Consider the following 19,807-nt stretch of genomic DNA (forward strand, 5'->3'; position numbering starts at 1 on the left):
CTGTCCTGCCCACCCAGGTGACCTTGTGCCCACTGACCTGCCCACCCAGGTGACCCTGTGCCCACTGTCCTGCCCACCCAGGTGACCCTGTGCCTACTGACCTGGCTGCCCAGGTGACCCTGTGCCCACTGACCTGCCCACCCAGGTGACCCTGTGCCCACTGTCCTGCCCGCCCAGGTGACTCCTGCCCCAAACCCTCTCTTGCTGCCCCAAGGCTCTCCCAGGCCCCCGGCTTCTTTGGCCCAGCTAAGCCAGCACAGAGTGGGCACAGACCCGGGTGACCGGGGACCCTCCTGCCAGGGGGTGGGGGAACCGTGGGGTGGGGGCCCGGGAGGCACCTTGTCCACCAGCTCCTGGTTCCTTCTGAACAGGGCCTGCTTCTCCTCAATCCACTTCACGTCCTGGGGCGGGGCGGGGCAGGGTGGGCGTCAGTAGACCTCCCTAGCCACGAGCACCCTACTTCCTCAGAGGCTCAGGGGTGCCCGCCTTGGCTTCCCAGCCCCTGGTTACAGCCTCGAGGATTATGGTTCCCGGGCCCAGGGTGCCCAGGGGTCCTGGAGCCCACACGTGGGTGCATCCCCTGCCACCCTCTTCGGAGACCCCTGGCCCGTCCCCATTCTAGACCATGCTACTTGGGGTCCCCCTTCATTCCCCAGTGTCTGGGCCCCATGCCACCCCCTAGTTCCCAGGCCTGTAGACCCCAAAGCTGGGGGGGCGTCCTGCCTGCAGGTGGCATGCTGACCTGGCCCTGCTCTGCCAGCGTCCTCTCCAGGTCCTCCATGTGGCTCCGTGCCCTCTGCACTTCGGCCTGCAGCTGCTCCCGCGTCTGTAGGGGCAGGAGGCACTCACTTCCCTAAGCCGCGCGGGACACAGGGACAAAGGGACACAGGGACAGGGGACAGGGACAAGGGACAGGGACAGGGGACACGGGGACAGAGACGGTGGATGGGGGCAAGGGGACAGGGGACATGGGGACAGGGGACAAGGGGACAGGGGACATGGGGACAGGGGACACGGGAAGGGACAAGGGGACACAGGGACAAGGGGACACAGGGACAGGGGACAGGGACAGGGGACAGGAACAGGGGACAGGATGGAGACAGGGGGACAGAAACAAGGGTATAGGTTGGGGCAAGGAGACAGGATGGGGACATGGGCAAAGGGAATAGGGCAGGGAGACATGGGGACAGGGGATGGCGATGAGGGGGCAGAGGACATGGGGACAGGGGATGGGACAATGGAACACAGGCAAAGGAGAAGGGGATGTCTACTGGGAGAGAGGGAGCTAGAGGAGCTGCCCAGGGCCATGCCACCTCATGCCCTGCCTGCCTGGGGTCTCTTGCCCCCCCCTGGGGGCCACCCCCACCCTGAGCGCAGGACCCATGAGGATCTTGGGTTCTCTGGAGGTGGGTGACATTGACTGTCTGGTATTCTGTTATGTCCTGGGGGTTACCGTGGGGTGGGAGGACCCAGGGGGACAGCTGGGGACTGTGGTTTCAGATTTGGGGGGAGGCTCGCTTCTGTCTCTTGCATGGTGGTGGCCCTTCCTGTCCCTGCCCTGCTGGCACTTTGCTCCTAGCCTGCTTCCCTTGGACCAGCTGGGGTGCCTGGCATGTGTCCCTGGGGTCTGAGACCCCAGGCCTCTGGCAGTCATGCTGTCAGGATGGAAACATTTTATCCTGTCCCCAGGTCTGGGCTCTTGGGGGGTCCCTGTCCACAGGTCTGGGCTCTGGGGGGGTCCTTGTCTCCTGGTCTGGGCTCTTGGGGTCCCTGTCCCCAGGTCTGGGCTCTGGGAGGTCCCTGTCTCCAGGTCTGGGCTCTGGGGGTCCCTGTCCCCAGGTCTGGGCTCTGGGGTTCTCTGTCCCCAGGTCTGGGCTCTGGGGTTCTCTGTCCCCAGGTCTGGGCTCTGGGGTTCTCTGTCCCCAGGTCTGGGCACTGGGGGGGTCCCTGTCCCCAGGTCTGGGCTCTGGGGTTCTCTGTCCACAGGTCTGCACTCTGGGGGGGTCCCTGTCCTCAGGTCTGGGCTCTGGGGGTCCCTGTCCCTAATTCTGGGCTCTTTGTGGGTCTCTGTCCCCAGGTCTGGGCTCTGGGGGTCCCTGTCCCTAATTCTGGGCTCTTTGTGGGTCCCTGTCTCCAGGTCTGGGCTCTGGGGTGTTCCCTGTCCCCAGGTCTGGGCTCTGGGGGGTCCCTGTCCCCAGGTCTGGGCTCTGGGGGGTCCCTGTTTCCAAGTCTGGACTCTGGGGGTCCCTGTCTCCAGGTCTGGACTTTGGGGGCTCCCTGTCCTCAGGTCTGGGCTCTGGGGGTCCCTGTCCCCAGGTCTGGGCTCTGGGGGTCCCTGTTTCCAGGTATAGCCTCTGGGGAATCCCTGTCTCCAGGTCTGGGCTCTGGGGTGTTCACTGTCCCCAGGTCTGGGCTCTGGGGGGTCCCTGTCCTCAGGTCTGGGCTCTGGGGGTCCCTGTCCCCAGGTCTGGACTTTGGGGGCTCCCTGTCCTCAGGTCTGGGCTCTGGGGGGGGTCCCTGTCCCCAGGTGGGCTCTTGGTGTCCCTGTCTCCAGGTCTGGGCTCTGGGGGTCCCTGTCCTCAGGTCTGGGATCTGGGGGTCCCTGTCCCCAGGTCTGGACTCTGGGGGTCCCTGTCACCAGGTCTGGACTCTGGGGGTCCCTGTCCCCAGGTCTGGGCTCTGGGGGGGTCCCTGTCCTCAGGTCTGGACTCTGGGGGTCCTTGTCCCCAGGTCTGGGCTCTGGAGGGGGTCCCTGTCTCCAGGTCTGGGCTCTTTGTGGGTCCCTGTCTCCAGGTCTGGGCTCTGGGGTGTTCCCTGTCCCCAGGTCTGGGCTCTGGGGGTCCCTGTCCCCAGGTCTGGGCTCTGGGGGTCCCTGTTTCCAGGTATAGCCTCTGGGGAATCCCTGTCTCCAGGTCTGGGCTCTGGGGTGTTCACTGTCCCCAGGTCTGGGCTCTGGGGGGTCCCTGTCCTCAGGTCTGGGCTCTGGGGGTCCTTGTCCCCAGGTCTGGACTTTGGGGGCTCCCTGTCCTCAGGTCTGGGCTCTGGGGGGGTCCCTGTCCCCAGGTGGGCTCTTGGTGTCCCTGTCTCCAGGTCTGGGCTCTGGGGGTCCCTGTCCTCAGGTCTGGGCTCTGGGGGTCCCTGTCCTCAGGTCTGGGCTCTGGGGGTCCCTGTTCTCAGGTCTGGGCTCTGGGGGTCCCTGTCCTCAGGTCTGGGCTCTGGGGGTCCCTGTCCCCAGGTCTGGGCTCTGGGGGGGGGTCCCTGTTCTCAGGTCTGGGCTCTGGGGGTCCCTGTCCCCAGGTCTGGGCTCTGGGAATCCCTGTCCCTAATTCTGGGCTCTTTGTGGGTGTCCCTGTCCTCAGGTCTGGGCTCTGGGGCTCCCTGTCCCTAAGTCTGGCCCCCCTGGCTCTGGCCCACACGGCTCCCTGTCCGGGCCTGGCCCCCTGCCCCACTACCCATATGCAGAGGTGGCCCGCCAGCCGGGGTCCGAGGGGTGGGGGGCATGCTGGGTGGGAGCCTCGTAGACCTTGATTTCTCGCTCAGCGTCCAGCGTCCCGCCGACCTGCTCCTGCAGCAAGGCGTAGGCCCTCTGCAGCGCCTGGTACTCCATGGTCAGCTGCCGGAAACGCAGCTCTGCCTCCTCCCTGGCCGCGCCCTGGGGGCACCAGACACGTGGCTGGGCCGGCACCCGGGGGTGGGGGACCCAGAGTGGAGACCACAGTGTGGGGAGCGGGGTGCGGGGTCCCGGGAGTGGGTGTGCGGCACAAGCGAGCTCTAACCGCCCCACAGGAGCACAGAGCTGGCGGCCTGGAGGAAGGGCCCCCACCCAGGGCCCCGGGCCAGCCGGCCTCCCCAGGCGAGTGGAGATGGAAGGGGCCTGGGACCCCACCCTGCGTTGCCCCCACAGTGGCTCAGGGCAGACACCTCTTCCAGGTTGTCCTCGGGGGTGCAGGGAGTCTGGTCAGTCCTGTCCGTCTGGTAGGAGATGGAGGAGGCATCCGACTCCAGGGAGGTTTCCTCGTCGTAGCCAAAGGTCTCGACCACCACAGGCTGTGCGGGGGCGTCAGCCGGGGCCAGCCCACATCTCCTCGCCTCACCCTCCCACTCATCCCGCCAGCCCACACCTCCACGCCTCACCCTCCCACTCATCCCGTCGCAGCCTGCACTCCACCCCTGCAACCTTACCTCCACACCTCTGCACCCTGCACCTGTGGCCCTGCACTCCACCCCTGCAACCTTACCTCCACACCCCTGCACCCCACACCCACAGCCCTGCACTCCACCCCTGCAACCTTACCTCCACACCCCTGCAGCCCACACCCACAGCCCTGCACTCCACCCCTGCAACCTTACCTCCACACCCCTGCACCCCACACCCACAGCCCTGCACCCCACCCCTGCAACCTTACCTCCACACCCCTGCACCCCACACCCACAGCCCTGCACCCACCCCTGCAACCTTACCTCCACACGCCTGCACCCCACACCTGCAGCCCTGCACCCCCCCTGCAACCTTACCTCCACACGCCTGCACCCCACACCTGCAGCCCTGCACCCCACCCCTGCAACCTTACCTCCACACCCCTGCACCCTGCACCCGTGGCCCTGCACTGCATGCCTCTGCACCCTCACTCCACACCCCTGCACCCTGCACCCGTGGCCCTGCACTGCATGCCCCTGCACCCTCACTCCACACCCCTGCACCCTGCACCCGTGGCCCTGCACTGCATGCCCCTGCACCCTCACTCCATACCCCTGCACCCGTGGCCCTGCACTGCATACCCCTGCACCCCACTCCACACCCCTGCACCCTGCACCCGTGGCCCCTGCACCCTCACTCCACACCCCTGCACCCTGCACCGCATGCCCCTGTACCCCACTCCATACCCCTGCACCCAACCTGTTACCTTGGGCAACTTTGCCATTTTCTTTCTTTGCTTCCGGAGCCTCAGAAGCTTGTCTCTCTCCTGCACAGGTGGGGAAGAGGCCGTGGGTGCTTGGTGACCCTGGCTCAGTGCCTTTGGGTGTCACCTGATGGGCGGGTGCTGAAGGGGGTGGCACTCAGGACATCCCTGGAGGGAGCTTTCTGTGGTCACCCCAGGGGGCCTGCACCCGCTTTCCCAGGGGCCCTAGCTGGGAGAGAAGCTGCCAGTCCCACACAGGCACCTCCTGGACTCCCGGAGAGAAGGGGTCACCCTCTGAGCACATCTGAGAGACAGTGTAGCCTCCAGGACAGAGCAGTGGTTCAAGGGGCACCAGGAGGGTCCTGGACATGGGGGGGGTCTTGGTGACTGTGTGGAGCCCAGGCAGCAGGGACAGCACTTGGGGTGAGGGTGACCCTGAGCCCTGAGACAGGAAGGACTCACCAGCACACTCTTGACGTAACCGGCCGTCTCGAGAGTCTAGGACAGAACCCAGGGGTGCGGAGAGCTCACTCAGGGCTCCTGCTGCACCCTAGCCCCTGTGCTCCCTGGAAGGTGGGGGCCTTCCTCCTCCAGGCTGGCCCCAGGGGTGCTCCAGTCTTCGGGGGTGGATGATGGGTCTGTGTCTCCCCTCCATTCTCAGGGGACAGGCTGGGAGGGCCCAGGCCAGGTCTCAGCTCCGCAGAGAGGGGCACACAGGTCAGGGTGACAGGTGGGCCCAGGGGCCTGGGGACTACTGGGGGACAGTGCAGATGGCCCCACACATGGCCAGTGCTGGTCCCCAGAGCCTGGGCTGGCTGAAGGGGATCCCCAAGGCAGCACCCCATCCCCCACTTCATGGGGTCCAGGGCCAGGCCCTGTGTGTGTGTGTCGGGGGGTGTTTCTCACCCTGTGTGTGGGGGTGCCCTGCCCCATGTGGGGGATCCCTGACTCCCCGCGGGGCCCCTGGCGGCACCTTGGACAGCTCATCAATGAGGCTTTGCTGCTCCAGGATCTGCACCTTGAGGAAGTCCACGTCTCTGTCCTCCCGACTCTGGTCCAGGTCATTGAGGGAGCTGGGCCTCCGGATGACACCAGACTTCTGCTTCTGAAAGTTACAGCAGGTGGCAGGCGGCACTGTCCCCGGGCCGGCGAGGGGCCTCCGTCCTCTGCCCTCCGGGTTCTCATCCTCTGTTCCCAGGTCCCCGTCCTCTGCCCACCAGGTCCCCACCCTCACCCTCTCTGAGTCCCCGTCCTCTGCCGCAGGGCCTCCGTCCTCTGCCCTCCGGGTTCTCATCCTCTGTTCCCAGGTCCCCGTCCTCTGACCCCCAGGTCCCCACCCTCACCCTCTCTGAGTCTCTGTCCTCTGCCCTCCGGGTTCCCATCCTCTGTCCCCAGGTCCCCGGCCCTCTGCCCTGCCCCGGCCCCGCCTCACCATCTCGAGGTTCTCCTGCGTCAGGAACCTGAGCTGGCCCTGCAGCCGCCGCAGGGTGTGAGCCAGACTCTCGTTCTTTCGCACCAACCGCTTGTTTCTCTCCAGCAGTGGCCGGTACTGGCTCTCGGCCTCTCGCAGACGCTTGAGCTGCAGACAGTTCCGTCACCACGGGACATGCGTGGCCCAGGCCGTGGTGACCCTGAGGCTGAGGGCACGCAGGGCTGGGGGACAGAACTGAGCACCCTGGGAGCCGGGCGGTGGCGCAGCGGGTTAAGCGCAGGTGGCGCAAAGCTCAAGGACCGGCATAAGGATCCCAGTTCAAGCCCCCGGCTCCCCACCTGCAGGGGAGTCGCTTCACAGGCGGTGAAGCAGGTCTGCAGGTGTCTGTCTTTCTCTCCCCCTCTCTGTCTTCCCCTCCTCTCTCCATTTCTCTCTGTCCTATCCAACAAGAATAATAACAACAATGATAACAAGGACAGCAAAAAGGAAAACAAGAAAGACTGAGAGCGCCCTGTCCCAGAGTGGCCAGCTGCCTGCTCCAGCCCCAACCAGCCCCACCACGGCATGGACACCTTCACCCTCGTCCTGCTGTCCCCAGATGCCTGGGAAGGGACACCCTTGTCCTCCTGTGCCCAGGCAATTGGCCCACCTGCCCCCGCCCCTCCCGTCCCGGGTCCCCAGCAGGCCCGCCCGGCCTCCACACCCACCTGCTCATTCCTCTCCTCTGACAGCAGCGCGTTCCGGTCCTCCAGCTTCCGGATGATGGCGCTGAGCTCGGCGATCTTCAGCTGGAAGCGTCGGGCATCCTTCTCGTCCAGCTGCTGTTCCTGGGACAAACACCCACTGCACAGACTGGCCACGGGCCCAGGCCACGCACAGCAGCCACGCCTCCCAGACCCCAAACCGGTGACCCGCAGGATGGTCCCTGGGAGCTGCCGGGGTGGGACGGGGGGGGGGGTGAGGGTCATCCCGCGGCAGAGCCTGGGGGGCTGCCTGCCCCCTTCCTGACCAGGCCCCACAGGGCCCTGCTCCCGACACCAACGGGAGCCGAGTCAGAACCTCTCTGCGCTAAGCGGGGGGCCGGCTGCCACTCAGCTCCAGACAAAATGACAGTCCCTTTCTGTCCCCTCAGGTCACTGTCCCCGGGCTGGCTCAGATGGAGCAGGTCTCGTCGAAGCCGACAGACGGGGCCCAGGGATGGCGGACCCTCGGTCAGCAGGTGCAGGAGAGGCTCGGCAGACCCCAGACTGCGGGGACTGGGAGGTGCCCCACCTGTGTCCAGAGGGTATAGGGGGCGGCCTGGCCCCGCGGCCTCCTGCTGTCCCGTGGCCCGTGGAGGGCAGGTGTCCCAGGCACTGGAGAGAGGCCGGGGCAGAGGAGCAGCCAAGACCCCTACGTGGGCCCAGCCAGCCTGGGGCATGATGGCTGCCCGGCAGACGGGCAGCACCTCGGCCGGGCTAGGGGTCCGGAGGCGGCCGGCTGCCCCGTGTCCACGAGGAAGAGGGACAAGGCCGGCGGGCGTTCCCGCCAAGTCGGCCCGGGCAGCGGGCTGGGTGCTTACGGGGTTTCCCGGGTGGTCCTGAGCATCTCCTGCACCGCCCGCGAGGGGGGGCTCCCGCCTGGGGCTGCCTGGGTGGCGCTCGGCCCCTCGGGCCTGGGCCAGCTGCTGGTCCAGAGCCTCCTTCTGGAGCTGCAGCCTGTGAGCATGGCCGGCTTGCAGCCCTAACTCCCTCTCCAGCACGAAGAGTGCTCTGTCTTTAAACTTTATCTCCTCCATCTACAAGAAGAGAACACAGTCACTCCGGGCCGGTGGGTGTGGACGGGTCCGAGAGGCCGGCTCCAGCCCCTTCCTCCTCCCTCCCGCTGCGGACATGCCGCACCCCACAGGCAGAGCAGGGCCCGCGTCCCAGGAGGGTGGCTTGCGCCCTGGCCTCCCCAGGAAGAGCTGTGCCATCTCACGAGCAATGTTTCTCTTTAGGGAGAGGCCGGGCGGAGCCGGGAACAGAACCTGGGCCGGGGCCCTGGGCATGTGCCCCCAGTCTGAGCTCCCTGGCCCACAACGCTGAGTTTTAAAGCGGAGGTCTCCTCTTAGTTAGTTTCCAGAACCTTCTCAGCTCTGGCTGCTGGTGGTGCCTGAAGCCAACGTGGGGCCTCAGAGCCTCAGGCAGGAGTCTGTGTGCGGAACCTTTACGCTGCCCCGCCACCCCAGAAGTGGCTTCTCCAAGGACAGAGGTGACCAGGGTCACCGGGACACAAAGCGTGTTGTGGCCTGAGCTCAGGGCCTCGTGTTTGCAGGGTCTCTCTCTCTCTCCCCTGGCTCCCTCTCTCCCTGTCTCCCCTCACTCCGTCTCCACTCATTCTCTCTCCCTCTCTCTCTCCTCATTCCTTCTCCACTGGCGCTTTCTCCTCTCTCTGCTGTTGTTCCTTCTCTATTTCATTCCTTCTCTCTCTCTCTCTGGTTTGGGCGGGGCAAACATGCAGTAGGAGCACGGGACTAGCGCTGGGAGAGCCTGGCTCCAACCTGGGTCCTTAATGGCAGTGCAGAGCCCTGGCCAGAGCAGATACACAGAAGGGGCGGGGGTGGGGGGGGGGTGCTAGGCCTGGGCTGGGAGGTGGGGTGCTGGGCCTGGGCTGAGAGCTGGGGTGCTGGGCCTGGGCTGAGAGGTGGGGTGCTGGGCCTGGGAGGTGTGGGTGCTGGGCCTGGCCTGGGAGGTGGGGGTGCCGGGCCTGGCCTGGGAGGTGGGGCGCTGGGCCTGGGCCGGGAGGTGGGGGTGCTGGGCCTGGGCCGGGAGGTGGGGGTGCCGGGCCTGGCCTGGGAGGTGGGGTGCTGGGCCTGGGCCTGGGAGGTGGGGGTGCCGGGCCTGGGCCTGGGAGGTGGGGGTGCTGGGCCTGGGCTGGGAGGTGGGGGTGCTGGGCCTGGGCCTGGGAGGTGGGGGTGCTGGGCCTGGGCCGGGAGGTGGGGGTGCTGGGCCTGGCCTGGGAGGTGGGGTGCTGGGCCTGGGCTGGGAGGTGGGGGTGCTGGGCTGGGAGGTGGGGGTGCTGGGCCTGGGCCGGGAGGTGGGGGTGCTGGGCCTGGGCCGGGAGGTGGGGGTGCTGGGCCTGGGCTGAGAGGTGGGGTGCTGGGCCTGGGCTGAGAGGTGGGGTGCTGGGCCTGGGAGGTGTGGGTGCTGGGCCTGGCCCGGGAGGTGGGGGTGCTGGGCCTGGCCTGGGAGGTGGGGTTCTGGGCCTGGGCCGGGAGGTGGGGGTGCTGGGCCTGGACTGGGAGGTGGGGGTTCTGGGCCTGGGCCGGGAGGTGGGGGTGCTGGGCCTGGGCCGGGAGGTGGGGGTGCTGGGCCTGGCCTGGGAGGTGGGGGTGCTGGGCCTGGGCCTGGGAGGTGGGGGTGCCGGGCCTGGGCCTGGGAGGTGGGGTTCTGGGCCTGGGCTGGGAGGTGGGGGTGCTGGGCCTGGGCCTGGAGGTGGGGGTGCTGGGCCTGGGCCGGGAGGTGGGGGTGCTGGGCCTGGGCTGGGAGGTGGGGTGCTGGGCCTGGGCTGGGAGGTGGGGGTGCTGGGCTGGGAGGTGGGGGTACTGGGCCTGGGCCGGGAGGTGGGGGTGCTGGGCCTGGGCTGGGAGGTGGGGGTGCTGGGCCTGGCCTGGGAGGTGGGGTTCTGGGCCTGGGCGGGAGGTGGGGGTGCTGGGCCTGGGCCGGGAGGTGGGGGTGCTGGGCCTGGGCTGGGAGGTGGGGGTGCTGGGCCTGGCCCGGGAGGTGGGGGTTCTGGGCCTGGGCTGGGAGGTGGGGGTGCTGGGCCTGGCCTGGGAGGTGGGGTTCTGGGCCTGGGCCGGGAGGTGGGGGTGCTGGGCCTGGCCCGGGAGGTGGGGGTGCCCCAGAGGCCCGCTCCCTCCAGGTCATCATCGCTGGGCCGTGTGCAGCTGATCTCAGCCTGGCTGCCTGCTGCCCATCCCTGCCCATCCCTGCCAGGAAAGGGCCACAGGGCTGCAGGCCTGCCTGTGGTTCCAACTCAGCTACGAGTACCCTGGCGGCCCAAAGGACCAGGCAGTGCAGACACAGAAACGGCAGCTGAGCGCGTGACCGCACCGCAACTGTCAGGTGCACCTGTGCTCAACACGCTGCGGGGGCGCCCGGGCAGCGCACAGGGGACACGAGCCCCCCTCCTGCACCCCTGAGACCCAGCCTAGGGGGCTGGTTCTGTCCGGGGGCGGCCTTCCTGAGCCCCGCAGTCTGCCCCTGTGCTGGGGGGCACCTCTCCCGACTCCCCAGGGTCTGAGCCTGGCACCCGGCCGGGGGTTCCTGTGCCCGGGGGTTCCTGTGCCCTTCCCCCATTGAGGACCCTGCCTCCTTGTCCCCCACTGGGGTCATCGTCCCCTCCCCCACTGGGGTCATCGTCCCTCTCCCCCTCTGGGGGTCACCGCCCCCTCCCCCACTGGGGTCATCGTCCCCCTCCCCCACTGGGGGTCATCGTCCCCCTCCCCCACTGGGGGTCATCGTCCCCTCCCCCACTGGGGGTCATCGTCCCCTCCCCCACTGGGGTCATCGCCCCCTCCCCCACTGGGGGTCATCGTTCCCTCCCCCACTGGGGTCATCGTCCCCTCCCCCACTGGGGTCATCGCCCCCTCCCCCACTGGGGGTCATCGTTCCCCTCCCCCACTGGGGTCATCGTTCCCTCCCCCACTGGGGTCATCGTCCCCCTCCCCCACTGGGGGTCATCGCCCCCTCCCCCACTGGGATCATCGTCCCCCTCCCCCACTGGGGTCATCGTCCCTCTCCCCCACTGGGGGTCACCGCCCCCTCCCCCACTGGGGTCATCGTCCCCTCCCCCACTGGGGTCATCGTCCCTCTCCCCCTCTGGGGGTCACCGCCCCCTCCCCTACTGGGGGTTATCGTCCCCTCCCCCACTGGGGTCATCGTCCCCCTCCCCCACTGGGGTCACCGTCCCCCTCCCCCACTGGGGGTCACCGTCCCCCTCCCCTACTGGGGGTTATCGTCCCCTCCCCCACTGGGGTCACCGTCCCCCTCCTCTACTGGGGGTTATCGTCCCCTCCCCCACTGGGGGTCACCGTCCCCCTCCCCTACTGGGGGTTATCGTCCCCTCCCCCACTGGGGTCACCGTCCCCCTCCCCCACTGGGGCCCCGCCCCACGTCGCGCCCCTCCCCCACTGCCCCCGTACCAGCCGGCGGATGTCGCGCTCACACTCCTTGCGGATGCGCGTCAGCTCCTCCTGGTGCAGGTGGCACACGCTGCGCATCTCGGCCGCCTTGGCCCGGTCGTTGCGGGCGGCCGCCGACAGCGCCTCCTCGGCCTGGCGCTTGGCGCCCCGCAGCTCCGCGATCTCCTGCTGCAGCCGCGCCCGCTCGGGCTCGAAGCCCCTGCGCGCCTCGTCGCGGGCCTCGGCCCCCCGCGTCCCCGCGCCCCGCGGCGCCCGCAGCCGCGCCTGCAGCCGCTGCCTCTCGCCGTCCTTGGCCCGCACCACGCGCAGCAGCTCGGCCTCGTGCTGCCGCTGCAGCGCCTCCCGCGCCGCCTGCAGCTCCCGCAGCTTGTCCTCGTGCAGCCGCGCGCGCAGCTCGGTCAGCAGCACGGCCGCGCGGTGCTGCTCCTGCTCCCGCACCTGCCGCAGCTCCTGCGCCTTCTCGCGCTCCACGCGGCTCACCTGCGGGCCGGGGCGGGGCCAGCCGGGTCAGGGGCGGGGCCATCCGGGTCAGGGGCGGGGCCATCTGGGTCAGGGGCGGGGCCATCCGGGTCAGGGGCGGGGCCATCCGGGTCAGGGGCGGGGCCATCCGGGTCAGAGGCGGGGTCAGCCGGGTCAGAGGCGGGGCCAGCCGGGTAAGGGGCGGGGCCAGCCGGGTCAGAGGCGGGGCTAGCTGGGTCAGAGGCGGGGCCACCCGGGTAATGGGCGGGGGCAGCCGGGTCAGGGGCGGGGCTAGCCGGATCAGGGGCGGGGCCAGCCGGGTCAGGGGCGGGGCCAGTAGTCAGAGGCGAGGGAGAGGGGCGTGGTCATCATGGTCAGGGCGGTGCCTAGGTCGAGAGGGGCGGGGCTGAATCAGGGGGCGGGGCTGGAGCAGCCCATCGGGTCCGGGCCGGGGCGGGGTCAGCCCGCTCAGGGGGCGGGGCCAGGGGCATCCTGACTACAGGTGGGCGGACCCAGGTGTCCCCTTTACTTGGGGGCACAGAGTGGGACAGCAGAATCCGGGGCGCAGGGGCCCAGGACTGGGGGGATGTGGGGTGCAGGTGTGGCTCAGGGGGTGCAGAGGAGGAAGTCAGGGTTCAGTGCAGGAAGGGGCAGGTGGGTTCAGGCTGTGAGGTTCAGGGGTGCAGGGCTCAGGGGGAGGGTGGGGTGCAGAGCCAGGGGGCGCAGGGCTGCAGGGGTGGGACCCACCTTGCTCCTCTCCTGCTGCAGCTCGATCTGGACGTCGGTCAGCTTGGCGCGCAACTCCTCGTTGGCGGCCTGCAGCGCGCTCAGTGTGTCTGGCTTGTCCCCCTTGGCACGGCCGACGGTGCCCTTCCTGGACATGGTGAGGCCGGGCGTGCTCTGCCGTGTCCACTGGCTGGGCCGGCGCCTGCAGCCACCTGCCGTCACTCACCTGCGGGGAGTCATGGTGAGCCCCTGTACCCACCTGCACCCACCCCTGCACCCAGCCCAGACCCCTGGCCACAGAGCAGACGCCAGGCCACAGCCCGTCCACAGCTGGACCCAGGGCCACGGCCCAGACCACAGGCCACAGAGCAGACGCCAGGCCACAGCCCGTCCACAGCTGGACCCAGGGCCACGGCCCAGACCACAGGCCACAGAGCAGACGCCAGGCCACAGCCCGTCCACAGCTGGACCCAGGGCCACGGCCCAGACCACAGGCCACAGAGCAGACGCCAGGCCACAGCCCGTCCACAGCTGGACCCAGGGCCACGGCCCAGACCACAGGCCACAGAGCAGACGCCAGGCCACAGCCCGTCCACAGCTGGACCCAGGGCCACGGCCCAGACCACAGGCCACAGAGCAGACGCCAGGCCACAGCCTGTCCACAGCTGGACCCAGGGCCACGGCCCAGACCACAGAGCAGATGCCAGGCCACAGCCCATCCACAGCTGGACCCAGGGCCACGGCCCAGACCCCCGGCCACAGAGCAGACGCCAGGCCACAGCCCGTCCACAGCTGGACCCAGGGCCACAGCCCAGACCCAAGGCCACAGAGCAGATGCCAGGCCACAGCCTGTCCAGAGCCTGGACCCAGGGCCACGGCCCAGAAAACACCACAGACCACAGCTTAGAGCCAGGCCCATAGAGCAGAGACCACAGCCCAGCCGTGGCCAGGACCCCAGGCCACAGCTCAGAATACACCACAAGCCATGGCTCAGACCCCAGTCCGCAGCCCATATATGACACCCCAGCCAGGACCATGGTCAGAACCCCAGGCCGTAGCCCCACCATGGCCTGAACTCCTGGCCACACCAAAGCATGACTGGGACCCCAGGCCACAGAGCAGACTTCAGACCACAGCCAGGAACCCAGGCCGCTCCATCCTCACACCTTACTGGCGGCTTAATCCAAATGGGGAGCAAGCCTCAGAGACGTGGGGTCCCCCCACTGTGTGGAAAGCCGAGGTCTGCCCTAGGGCCTGGGCAGTTGTGAGCTCAGGGCCAGCTCACACTCAGACACGGGACACACACCAAGACCCTGAGGCCACAGGTTCAATCCAGGCTCCATCTGCCAGCTGAGCCCGGTGCCTGGAACCACAAAGAACGGATGGGCTGGGGTGTCTGGGCCCTTGGGTGTTGCCAGCCATGGGTGGGGGTGGGTGCTGGCCCAGTGGAGCTGCAGAGGGAGGGGCTGGACAGGACCCCAGGCGGCCCTCGTAGCCAGCGTCACTGGGGCGTCAGTGCCACTGCCCCAGCCTCCGATGGGTGCTGGCACACGCTGGAAGGCCCTCTGGCCCCCACTGGAGCAGGGACAAGCCCCACATCCAGGCTGTCCTCACCCCCTGCCTGGTGTGGTTCCCTGTAGCACGTGTCATCTCCACAGGACAAGGCTGCACCACAGCTCTCCTTTGAAAAACATTCCAGAGTCTTCCGTATCTGCCTCTTCCCTCCCAGAAGAAAGACTGCAGGCTGTCACCCCCACCCACCCGTGCCCCTGAGCCCCCAGGGCCTTGCAGGCAGGAAGATGCAGGTGGCGCCTTGAGCCCCAACTCTCACCCCGCCATGCTGGGCGTTCTGGAAGGGGCTCTAATGGGGGCCCCTCACAGAAAGAGACCCCACACCCCACATCCTCCTCAGGATCGTCCTCAGGACACAGAGGCCTCCCACCCAGGCCCAGCCCCACCTCTACCTGGGGTCACGGGGGGGCAGTCCTGCAGGAGTGCAGGGGCGTCACATTGGGTCTGGGCTCCAGGCCTGAGGCCTGGTCAGAGTTGGGGTGCTAGCAGGGGTGAGAGGTGTGGCCTGCCCACGGTGTCTCGGCCCCGCCTCATTCACCCCTCCCTCAGCTCAGTGCTTTAGTGGGCCTGCACCCCACCCCCTGCTTCTGCTCACTGGACAGACAGAGAGGCCCCTGGTCAGCTGCCAGTGGGCTGGTGGTCCCCAAACCCTGTGCCTAGCTCCCACGGACGCAGGGCCCAAGCCGGCACTCCATGAAGCTCCAGGGGCAGCAGGAGACAGGTCTTGCCCTGCTCAGCCTTCTTCCCCAAGAGCAGCCACAGAGCCCCCACCCAGGTCTGCAGCCTGCCCACACCCAGTGCCTCCAATTCCCAGCCCCAGACACCTCAGCACCCAGGACAACCCAGCCCTGCAAAGCACCCCAAGTCCCTGACACCCAAAGGCCCCAGATATCCCAGCCCCCCAACACCTCACCCCCAGAACACCCAGCCCCCCAGCCCAGCGCCGGGTCCCTTGAGCCCTGTCTGAGGCCTGAGCTGGAGGCTTCCGGCCATGCACGCTGGCCTTGTAAATACAGACGCGGTGTCACTGGGCTCAGCTCCACGGACTCGGGCCTGCAGCCTGCACCCCCGCCCCTTCACCCCTCACTCACCCCGCGGCCCCCACCGTGCCCGCCTGCCCACTGCCCTCCTCACCACCTGCTCCCAGCTGGCAGCCAGCTCCTGTGACTCAGCAGGCGCCCACGGCAGGAGGGGCGGCCTTCACTCTGCGTTTGCCAGGCCCTGACCACAGCCGGGAGCCACCTGAGAGCCACTGGGACGCCAGCACACCCAGGGTGCCAGGAGAAGGGTGGGCGGCAGGGCGGGGGCACCGACTTCCTCCAGCGGCCTCCTTACCCTACACACGCCCCCACCCTCCCCTCCCCCATTCTCCCTCATCCTCCCCCATCCTCCTCCATCCTCCTCATCCTCCCCACCCTCCCCCATCCTCCCCACCCTCCCTATCCTCCCCTCCCCCATCCTCCCCATCCTCCCCCATCCTCCTCATCCTCCCCACCCTCCCCATCCTCCCCTCCCCCATCCTCCCCCATCCTCCTCCATCCTCCTCCATCCTCCCCATCCTCCTCCATCCTCCCCATCCTCCCCCATCCTCCCCACCCTCTCTATCCTCCCCTCCCCCATCCTCCCCCATCCTCCTCATCCTCCCCATCCTCCCCTCCCCCATCCTCCTCATCCTCCCCATCCTCCCCTCCCCCATCCTCCCCATCCTCCTCATCCTCCCCATCCTCCCCTCCCCCATCCTCCCCATCCTCCTCATCCTCCCCATCCTCCCCTCCCCCATCCTCCCCATCCTCCTCATCCTCCCCATCCTCCCCTCCCCCATCCTCCCCATCCTCCCCCATCCTCCCCATCCTCCCCATCCTCCCCCATCCTCCCCTCCCACATCCTCCCCCATTCTCCGTCATCCTCCCCATCCTCCTCCATCCTCCCCTCCCCCATCCTCCCCATCCTCCCCTCCCCCATCCTCCCCCATCCTCCTCCATCCTCCTCCATCCTCCCCATCCTCCCCATCCTCCCCACCCTCTCTATCCTCCCCTCCCCCATCCTCCCCATCCTCCTCATCCTCCCCATCCTCCCCTCCCCCATCCTCCATCCTCCCCATCCTCCTCCATCCTCCCCATCCTCCCCCATCCTCCCCACCCTCTCTATCCTCCCCTCCCCCATCCTCCCCATCCTCCCCATCCTCCCCTCCCACATCCTCCCCCATTCTCCGTCATCCTCCCCATCCTCCTCCATCCTCCCCTCCCCCATCCTCCATCCTCCTCCATCCTCATCCTCCCCATCCCCTCAATCCTCCCTCATCTTCTCTCTTCCTCCCCATTATCCCTCCTCCTCCCAGGAGAGGCTCTGCCCTGGCTCTGTTCTCTCAGGAAGGGCTGCCTGGGGGGAGGGTGCCCTGGGCCTCTGACCACGCGCTGAGCTTGGCGACGGGCAGCCTTCCAGCGGGCAAGGAGCTCTAGTTGTACCTTCTAAAAATATTGATTGATTGATTGATTCCCTTTTGTTGCCTTTGTTGCTTGTTGTAGTTATTATTGCTGCTGTTGTTGTTGGACAGGACAGAGAGAAATGGAGAGAGGAGGGGAAGACAGAGACAGGGAGAGAAAGACAGATACCTGGAGACCTGCTTCACCGCCTGTGAAGCGACTCCCCTGCAGGTGGGGAGCCGGGGGCTCGAACCGGGATGCTTAGGCTGGTCCTTGTGCTTGGCGCCACGTGCGCTTAACCCACTGCGCCACCGCCCGACCCCCTAGCTGTTCTTTAAGAAGAGACAGAGCTTGAGTGGGCGCCACAGCTGATGACCCAGCGCCATGAGACTGGCGCCCTGATGCTGGGCATCCCGTGGCCGCTGCCCAGAGCTCCGGGGGTCTGCACCGCTCCCCGCAGCAGTGGGGCGCGGACGCACCAGGCAGACCCTCCTCGCTCAACGCTGCTGTCCTCTTACAGGGGCAGAGAGGAGGGCACCCCAGCACGGCTCTGCCAATCAGTCTCCAGGTGGTGCTGGGGCTTGGACCCAGGGCCAGGGTGCTGTTCCGGCCTGTCTGCACTGTGAGGACTCTGGACCTCGGAGCCGGGCCGAGCCTGCCTCTGCTCTCCTCGCTGGGGGTGGGCTCCCGGATGCAGGGCTGAGCGTGAGGGGACAGGAGTGCCGTGACTGGAAACGGCCTTGCGGTGCCCTGGGGACATCCCGGCTCCGGCCTGGACACAGCCCCATTGTGTGGGGCCGGAGCTCAGCCGAGAGCCCCTGGCACCTGGGATGGCGCCCGTCACGGTCGGCCACGCCGGACACAGCCAGCCCGTCCACCCGCCGGGTGACAGCTTGGCCACCTGCTTGAGGGGCAGGGCCGGGTGGTAGCGAGGCCTCACCCACCCCTGTGCCCACCCCTGTGCACTGGGCCCCTGCTGCACCTCTGGAGCTCCGGACCCCTGCCCGGGCAGCCCCACACCTCCACCTCAGCCTCTGCTCCACACCTGCACCGCACAGCCCCCTGCAAGGCCCAGTGCCTGCCCAGCCATGGGGCACACCCTGTCAGCAGGGGCTCTGGGCACCTGCACCGCCGTGCTCACCACACTCTCCCACCTGCCCGCTAGAGCTACGCCCAGTGCACTGCACACACCTGGACCCAGCATACCTGTGCCCACCTGAGCCACCACGCCCCTGCAACTTGTCACCTGAGCCATGTTGGGTAGTATGCCAGCTCCCCCTGGCTTCTGCTTAACCATATGCCTATATAGGGATTTATTGATCCCATTCAAAGCTTTGGTCTATTTACATAAATAACTTTTACATTTACATAAAACACTCCCTCCAGGGCATTGGTGGTTCAGTGATAGGATTCTCGCCTGCTCCGCCCCCTCTCCTTGTCACACCCTGATCTTCCACCAGTCACTTTTCGCTCCACTCTCTCTATGTCACATCCTGTTACCACCCTACTTGGAGAGTATAAAAACAGCTGCTCTTCTGATTAAAGACACTTGGAAATTGCTTTCCAGCTCCGAGAGTTCCAGAGTGTATCTCCTGCGAAGTTAGTGCGGCACGAGTTCCTGATCCCTCTCCCACGCAGCAGCCTAGATCGGCTCCAGTTGAGTTCTCTCCAACCCAGAGAGCACTGCTCGGGAAGAAGCCCCCTCAGGCTATCCCGGCAAGCCATGCGCTCTGCATCTGCCCACCTGTCATGTCCACAACAGCGGTGCCAACTGTAGCATGCCTGCGGGGGCTTGGCCACCTGCACACACCTGTACCATACTCCTCTGCACCCCTGGACTGTGCCCACAGCCCATCTGCTCCCACACCTGTGACAAGGCCTGAGGCCGAGTGGGTGTTCCTGAGCTGGTCTGCATGCAGAGCCCCACCCAGCCCCAATTCGGGGGCTCCAGGGCCTACGTCAAGCCCCACCACACCCTTGTGGTGACATGGGGACACTGCATGGGGCCGCGGGCAACAGCCCAGAAGCACCGGCACCAGCTGTGCACAGCAGGGTCACCAGCCATCGGCCGGGTCTGACCCAGGGGCACGGTCACGACACGAGGGAAGCCAGCTCTCGGTGCCGCTGCCTGGGCGGCACAGGTCCCTCTGCCCAAGGAAAAGGCTGGGGCAAGGGGTTCCCAACACCCAGCAGCAGGAAGCCAGCACCCACAGAGCAAAGCAGAAACACAGTAGAGATGTGAGTAGAGAGTCAAGGAAGACAGAGGCAAAGGAACTCTCGGGGCTGGGAGGATGGTGGTGCTGGGGCAGCAGACACGGCCATGTACGGGGCTCAGGAGCAGACACGGCCATGTACGGGCCTCAGGAGCAGACACGGCCATGTACGGGCCTCAGGAGCAGACACGGCCATGTACGGGGCTCAGGAGCAGACACGGCCATGTACGGGGCTCAGAGCAGACACGGCCACGTACAGGGCTCAGAGCAGACACGGCCACGTACAGGGCTCAGAGCAGACACGGCCATGGGGCTCAGAGCAGACACGGCCACGTACGGGGCTCAGAGCAGACACGGCCACGTACAGGGCTCAGAGCAGACACGGCTGTGTACGGGGCTCAGGAGCAGACACGGCCATGTCCGGGGCTCAGAGCAGACACGGCCACGGGGCTCAGAGCAGACACGGCCACGTACGGGGCTCAGGAACAGACATGGCCACGGGGCTCAGAGCAGACACGGCCACATACAGGGCTCAGAGCAGACACGGCCACGTACAGGGCTCAGAGCAGACACGGCCACGGGGCTCAGAGCAGACACGGCCACGGGGCTCAGGAGCAGACACGGCCACGCCACAGGGCTCAGAGCAGACACGGCCACGCCACAGGGCTCAGAGCAGACACAGCCACATATGGGGCTCAGAGCAGACACGGCCACGGGGCTCAGAGCAGACACGGCCACGCCACAGCCGGGCGGTGGTGCACCTGGTTGAGCGCACAGAGCGCAAGGCCCCGGGTTCGAGCCCCTGGTCCCCACCTGCAGGGAGGAAGCTTCACAAATGGTGAAGCAGGGCTGCAGGCATCTCACTGTCTCTTCCTGTCTGTCTCCTCTCCTCTCTCAGCCCTGCCCAATAAAACTGG

The 19,807-nt window shown here is 67.4% G+C and overlaps 1 protein-coding gene across 12 annotated transcripts in view; it reads right to left on the bottom strand.

The window, feature by feature from the left end:
- The window catches only part of JAKMIP3 (Janus kinase and microtubule interacting protein 3), a 36,557-nt gene that overhangs the window by 13,056 nt on the left and 3,694 nt on the right, over nt 1-19,807 (bottom strand). For 5 of the 12 annotated variants that reach the window (XR_009544597.1, XM_060171047.1, XM_060171052.1 and 2 more), the window contains exons 1-12: nt 12,704-13,244; nt 11,498-11,977; nt 7,895-8,110; nt 7,041-7,160; nt 6,334-6,480; nt 5,875-6,006; nt 5,364-5,399; nt 4,905-4,964; nt 3,922-4,047; nt 3,524-3,652; nt 743-826; nt 339-401 (exon numbers count right to left, since the gene is read on the bottom strand). Coding sequence is in view for 7 of the 12 variants with exons in the window: in XM_060171047.1 (XP_060027030.1) it covers nt 339-401; nt 743-826; nt 3,524-3,652; nt 3,922-4,047; nt 4,905-4,964; nt 5,364-5,399; nt 5,875-6,006; nt 6,334-6,480; nt 7,041-7,160; nt 7,895-8,110; nt 11,498-11,977; nt 12,704-12,838 (1,728 nt within the window). In the remaining 5 variants the exon portion in view is untranslated. Of the gene's footprint in view, nt 1-338; nt 402-742; nt 827-3,523; nt 3,653-3,921; nt 4,048-4,904; nt 4,965-5,363; nt 5,400-5,874; nt 6,007-6,333; nt 6,481-7,040; nt 7,161-7,894; nt 8,111-11,497; nt 11,978-12,703; nt 13,245-19,807 lie in introns of those variants that run through there. The other 7 variants (XR_009544599.1, XR_009544598.1, XM_060171054.1 and 4 more) reach the window with 3 other exon arrangements.

Source organism: Erinaceus europaeus, chromosome 14 (genome assembly GCF_950295315.1).
Source record: "Erinaceus europaeus chromosome 14, mEriEur2.1, whole genome shotgun sequence".
Lineage (NCBI taxonomy): Eukaryota > Metazoa > Chordata > Mammalia > Eulipotyphla > Erinaceidae > Erinaceus > Erinaceus europaeus.